Source organism: Anarhichas minor, unplaced genomic scaffold, assembly GCF_050575085.1.
Source record: "Anarhichas minor isolate MPS153535 unplaced genomic scaffold, ASM5057508v1 ptg000044l, whole genome shotgun sequence".
NCBI lineage: Eukaryota > Metazoa > Chordata > Actinopteri > Perciformes > Anarhichadidae > Anarhichas > Anarhichas minor.
Window position 1 is genome coordinate 8,326 of NW_027466490.1, and position 6,675 is coordinate 15,000.

A 6,675-nucleotide genomic window follows, 5' to 3' on the forward strand; every position below is an offset into this window, starting at 1 on the left:
AAAGATATGACACACACACACACACATGAAGACACACACACACACGTGAAGACACACACACACGAAGACACACACAAAGACAAAGACAAACTCACATGAAGACACACACACACGAAGACACACACACACACACACATGAAGACACACACAAAGACACACACACACGAAGACACACACACACACATGAAGACACACGCGAAGACACACACACACACGAAGACACACACAAAGACAAAGACACACACACATGAAGACACTCACACAGACACACACATGAAGACACACACACAGACACACACACACACATTCACATGAAGACACACACACACACTCACATGAAGACACACACACACACACACACACATGAAGACACACACAAAGACACACACACACACACAAAGACACACACACACACACACACATGAAGACACACACACACACATGAAGACACACACAAAGACACACACACACACATGAAGACACACTCACATGAAGACACACACACACTCACATGAAGACACACACACACACACACACACACACATGAAGACACACACAAAGACAAAGACACACACACACAAAGACACACACACACACACACATGAAGACACACACAAAGTGTTTATGTTCAAAATGTCTCAAACAGAAGGCAGAGAGAAGCTCCTCTCTGCTCCGTCAGCGAGATGAGGCTGAATCAGCTGGTTAAAGTCAAAATCAGAAGTATTTAATAATTAACAGAAGCAAAGACAGTTACAAACCATCAATAGTAAAACAAACATATATATTTCATGAATCCACTGAATCCACACCACAGACTGGTGTATCTGCCCCGTGGCCCTGAGGAGGTCGGATCATCTCCGGGGATTCAGTTTCTTTGTCCCTCAAAGTCTCTGAAGAGTCTCATATTACACATTCCTCAGCCCATCGATCAGCTCAGTGATTGGCTGGAATCCAACAAGCCCCTCCTGGTCCTGTTGTTCTGAACAGACACCTCACACAGCCACCTTCCTCCAACCCCCCCTCCCCTTACAACACAGTCCTCATCCCCCTCACACAGACACTCAAACACACTGCTTGGTTAAAACTCCTACAAGTAAACACTGAGAAATTTAGGTTTTAAAGCTCCTAATTATGGAAGTTATACGTTACAATATATTTACTGAAGGAAGTTTAGACCAAGAGGTGTGTTTGAGTGCCTGTAAAAGTGGGGGTTTGAGGAATGTGCTGGAGTGGGGGGGGAGTGGCTGCTTGAGGTGTTAAGAGTAACAATGGGGCAACGGCCCGGCAGGGGCTTCTTGGACTTCAGCCAATGAATGAGCTGATCGATGAGCTGAGGAATGCAACTCTGGGGGGACAAAGGGTTTGAAGCTCTGGGGGATTTCAGATCTTCTGCTGGCCACCGAGGAGGCAGACCAGCACACACACACACACACACACACACACACACACACACACACACACACACACACACACACAATCAGACCATATAACTAAGCCAGAGTGTTGCCCTGAGAAAGCTGCTAGCTCTAGATAGAGAATTCGACACCAATAAATCAATAAATATAACATGTATAAGACGATCATACCTTTGCGATGATGTGAGACAGTAATCGGAGTCACTGGTGTCCTGTGTGTTCTTGAGATGCACCAGGTCCTCTTCATCCGACGATGAATCAGGAGGACACACGAGGCTCCCTGCGTCCTCCAGCGTGTTCAGGACTTCCTCCGGAGTGACATGTTTCTTTGGTCCTTGTTTCAACATCTTTCTCAAAACAAATTCCAACAAAGTAGTGAAAAAATCAACCGTAAAAGTTACTCACGCGACGCTAAAACAAGCTGATGCTGTGCGTTAGGCGTCCCCGTGCGTAATGCCGATTTTCTTCTTCTTCTTCTTTTTCTACTTCTTCTTCTGTGGTGTTTAACGGCAAGCGTGCATGGGCCACTCCCAATGTCCCCCCTAAAGCCTCAAACGCTGATCCCTCGAGGACTCACTGACGTCACCTGGTGAGTGGTGAGTGTGAGAGGCTGTGAGGGCTTGAGATGGTGTGAATATGAACGGGACAGCACTTTGCTGCAACATATCACGTTACCATGAAAACAACAATAAATATGATGTATAACTATGTGTATTTATTGTATACTTTGTTCTCCCTGATATTAAAGTCTTCAGGCTCTTTCCTCACTAGATGAGGTAACTTCATATCATCTATTTACTCGTTTTGTCAAAACAGCTTCAATGACTAAATCTAATATTTGATAAATAAATAAATGACTCTTCTGATTTCATGTTTATTTTTTGTTCCATCTTTAACCCTTAATGTTTTTGAGTACATGTAATACTCCAGGCTGAAGACAGTGAGCCGTCCTCTTTGTTTACGAAACAATTCAAAGTGCGTTTAAATATTTCAAATTTGAGACAAAGAACTGCAACAGCAGATCCTGTTCTGTCTGTAGCTGGATCTTTAGATCCATCAGTAGAAACATGCACATGCTGGCTATATTTATCTGTGCTCATAGAACTCACTAAATCAGTACTTTTACATCTTACCTTGATTTGCAGCATCTCCATGTCTCCTCTGCTTCTTTAAGCCTCACAGGAGTTATCGGCCTAACGACAGGAGGACAAAGCTCTACATCAGAGACTATCGGCTTCTTGCTGTTGCTTCTCCGATCCAGCTGAAACTAGTCTTTGGTACTTTATGTCTTTCCCAACATGTCTGTAATACTTTCTTAGTTGGATGATTATCTTCATGACCGCTCAGATTTATCCAATAATTAACCGACAGTTGTTTTCTATGAAGACACAATGGCATTCCTCCCGTCTCCACTTGGACGGCGCACACAGGTGATGTTCTTACTGCACCTATACAAACTCTGAGGGCCCTGGTCTGGATAACACCCAGCTGTGGTTTCTGATGCTATACTTCTATAATCTAATCTGGATTTATCCACAAGACCACGAAGTAGAAGAGATACAAAACAAGAGAGAAATGAGGAGAACCTAAATGTGGGTGATTGATGATTCGGTCTGTAGATGAAGAGGCTGATGAACAGGTGGTGAACTGATGGATTGTGGTGGCTTTATGAATATTGTGATGTCACTTCCTGTCTCCAGGACGGCTTCGTCATCGAGACTCGCCCCGTCCCCAAACCCGTGTCCTCCCTGGACTTCCTGGATCTGACCCCAGGCCACGCCTACACCATCACCGTCCAATCACTGAGCGGGAAGCTGACCAATAGCAACACGGCCACCGGCAGAACCGGTAAGACCCCCGATCGGTTGATTGATTTAATAATTAGAGAGGAAAATATTGATATTGATTGTTTTTTTATGCTGCAGCTCCGGCCAGAGTCACAGCCCTGCAGGCGGATAACGACCACACCACCCACAGCCTGACCGTCAGCTGGGAGAGGCCCGTGGGCGTGTACGACGGCTACGCTCTGCAGCTATTGGACGAGGCCGGCGCCCTCCTGGCCAATCGGTCGGTCTCGGCAGAGAGTCGTAGCGAGCATCTGGAGGGTCTGACATCGGGGAGGTGGTACCGAGTGAAGGTGGTGACGCTCAGCGGCGGCGTCCCATCGCTGGAGGCCTCAGCAGACGGACAGACACGTAAGTCACTACGTCACAATACCGTCCAATCAAATGTCTCAAGTCACTCACATTCTTCCTCCTCTCTGTGTGTGTTTCAGGTCCGGCTGCCGTCAGTAATCTAACCGTCACCTCCTCCAACACCTCCTCTCTCTCCTTCTCCTGGCGTCCCTCACGAGGTCACGTCGACATCTACGACCTGTCGCTCTACAGCATCGCAGAGGCAACAGCCAATCACAGGCCGGAGGTGAGCAGGAAGGAGCATCATCAGGTGAGATGATTAAACATGTAATTAAAATATCATAACAGCTTTTCTAAAAGCTGAAAAACTGTTTTTTCTACATGTAAAAGATGATGAAGCTTGTGACGCTGAGCAAAGTAATCCGTCTGAAACAGTAGATTACCAACCGACACAATGCAGAAGCCCCTTAGTACTATATATATGTATATATATGTATGTATATATATACTTAAACATATATAGTATAATTAATCATGGACTGTGCTGCAGGCGCTGGGCGAGCCAGTGGACCTGCAGAAAGTGGGTCCGGCTGCAGACAGCTGTGTTTTCTCTGGGCTGAGAGCAGGAAGTCTGTACCGACTGATGGTGGTGAGCTGGAGCCGAGACATGAGCAGCGACTCGTCAGTGTTGGCCAGAACGGGTCAGTAAGACACATTACTATCACTTTAAACACGTTATTATCACTTTAGTTATGACTTTAGGAGCCTTTAAACACATTGTTATCACTTCATGATCTTTTTATTTGGTCAGTTATCTCTTCTCTCTCTCTGCTCTTCTTCCATGTTATCACCATTTTCTTTTTCCTCCCTGTTCTTCTATCCTCACTTCATCTTTTTCTTTTCTACAGTCCCGTCCTCAGTTTTGTCTCTTCAGGTTCAGAGTTCAGGACGGATGGACAGACTCACGGTCAGCTGGCAGCACGGAGAGGGAAGCTGGAGCAGCTATCAGGTACTATTTAATTTAATTTAATTTGATTTGATTTGATTTGATTTGATTTGACTTGACTTTATTTTATCTTATTTAATTTTATTTAATTTTATTTAATTTTATTTAATTTTATTTAATTGTATTTAATTTTATTTAATTTTATTTAATTTTATTTAATTTTATTTAATTTTTTAAAATTGTATTTAATTTTATTTAATTTTATAGTTAAAGTCTTAGAGATTAAAATTGTATATTTGAATGTATATATTATTACTGAATATTGTGTCTGTGTGGTTTAAGGTGGTATTATATCCTGTGTCTGTGTGGTTTAAGGTGGTATTGAATCTTTATTCTTGTGGTTTAAGGTGGTATTGTACGACGTCTCTGGAGCCCCTGTGGGAGCCCAGACGCTGGGGGCGGAGCTCCAGAGTCACATGTTCTCAGGGCTCATCCCTGGTAGGCTGTACCGCGCTGAGGTCATCACACACAGCGGGGAACTGACCAATAAGATCTCAGCTCTCGGACGCACCGGTGAGTCAAATAAACACACAGTTAAAGAGTTAAAGAGTGAAGAGCAGCGTTAACATCAACAGTTAATGTCGTCGTTCCAGCTCCAGAGCCGCCCACTCACCTGTCCGTCAAACAAGGCCCGACCAATGACACGGTAGAGCTGTCGTGGTCCGGTCCCGCCTCCGGAGACTACGACAGCTTCAGCCTGCAGTGGACTCCTCCGGACCGCCTGTCCGTCACACAGACACACCTGACGGGACGGGTCCTGGGCAGCATGTTTCCGGGGCGACAGTACAACTTCACCGTGGCGACCGTCGCCGGGGGCGGAACCAGGGGCGGGCCTTCCGTCAGGAGCCAGCCAATCCAGAGGAACGTCAGGACAAGTGGGTGGAAAGATTAAAGAGACACAAACATCTCCTCTTCTTTCCTTCACTTTCTTACTCTCCCTTCTTTCTCTCCTCTGCTATCTCCTTGTCTCCTCTCCTCTCTGGCATCCTCCTCTTTTCGTGTCACCTCGCCTCTCTCTGTCTCCTCTCCCCCTGTCTCCTCTCTTCACTCCTCTCCCGTTTCTCTCTCCTTCTCTCTTCTCCCCTTTCTTCTCTCCCTTTGTCTCCTCTCCTTTGTTCTGCCCTTGTCTCCTCTCCTCTGTTCCTGTCACCTCTCCTCTCTCCTTCTCTGCTTGTCTCTTCTCCTTACCCCTTGTCTCCTTTCCTTCCCTTCTCTCTTCACTCCTCTCCAGTCTCCTCATATCCTCTCCCCTTCTTTCTTTTTCTCTCTCCTTCTCTCTTCTCTCCTTGTTGCCTCTCCTCTCCCCTATTCCTCCACTCCCCTCTCCCCTTGTCTCCTCTCTCGTTGTTTCCCCTCTTCTCTTCCTGTCTCCTCTCCTCCCTCCTTGTCTCCTCTCCCCTCACCTGTTTTTCTGTTATTTTAGTCTCAAATGTGTCCTTAATGTTTCCTTCTTTATGAATCAGACGTGGTGTAGTTCCTCTTTTTCACCACCAGGTGGAAACAGAACAAAGCGTCTGAATGTCGCTGATTATTTATTCATTTTTAATCTGTTTTTCTCTCAGTTTGTTTTGGCAGCAGAGATCAAAGCTGATCAACAGAAGGAATAAACACACACACACACACACACACACACACACACACACACACACACACACACACACACACACACACACACACACACAGTGACCTAGTTGTTATTTCTGTCAGTAGAGGTTGATGCTTTATTTATCAGATATAGAAACACAAGTGCAGCTTTATTTTGATGCAGATTGAGTTTTTGTGACTTTTTATATTTTCATCTTATTCCATGAAACAAAGTATCCACTGACCAGTGTTATGTTTGTTTCTTCTTCTGTTAAACAGTTCAATGAACCGTTTAAAGACAAACTAACACGTTTGAATATCTGTGAATGTGTTATAACTCTCTTTCTCTCCTACCTTCTCCACTTGTCTCCTTACTCTCCTCTTTACCTCTCCTTTCTCCTATCCTTCCTCATCTTCTCTTCTCCTTTCATGTTTACTCTCTTCTTCTCCTTTCATCCATTGTTTCATCTCCTTGTCTCCTTGTCTCCTTCCCTTCCTATCCTCTTCTTCGTCATCTCCTCCCCTCTCCTTTCCT

General features: G+C 45.1%; 1 protein-coding gene across 1 annotated transcript in view; it reads left to right on the plus strand.

Annotated features, from left to right (window-relative positions):
• Positions 1-3,005: 3,005 nt before the first annotated feature.
• The window catches only part of ptprb (protein tyrosine phosphatase receptor type b), a 14,244-nt gene continuing 10,574 nt past the window's right edge, over positions 3,006-6,675 (plus strand). Inside the window, exons 1-8 of the mRNA XM_076111236.1 lie at positions 3,006-3,026; positions 3,116-3,263; positions 3,341-3,610; positions 3,691-3,860; positions 4,101-4,251; positions 4,459-4,559; positions 4,904-5,069; positions 5,150-5,431. Coding sequence (XP_075967351.1) covers positions 3,006-3,026; positions 3,116-3,263; positions 3,341-3,610; positions 3,691-3,860; positions 4,101-4,251; positions 4,459-4,559; positions 4,904-5,069; positions 5,150-5,431 — 1,309 coding nt within the window. The remainder of the gene's footprint in view (positions 3,027-3,115; positions 3,264-3,340; positions 3,611-3,690; positions 3,861-4,100; positions 4,252-4,458; positions 4,560-4,903; positions 5,070-5,149; positions 5,432-6,675) is intronic.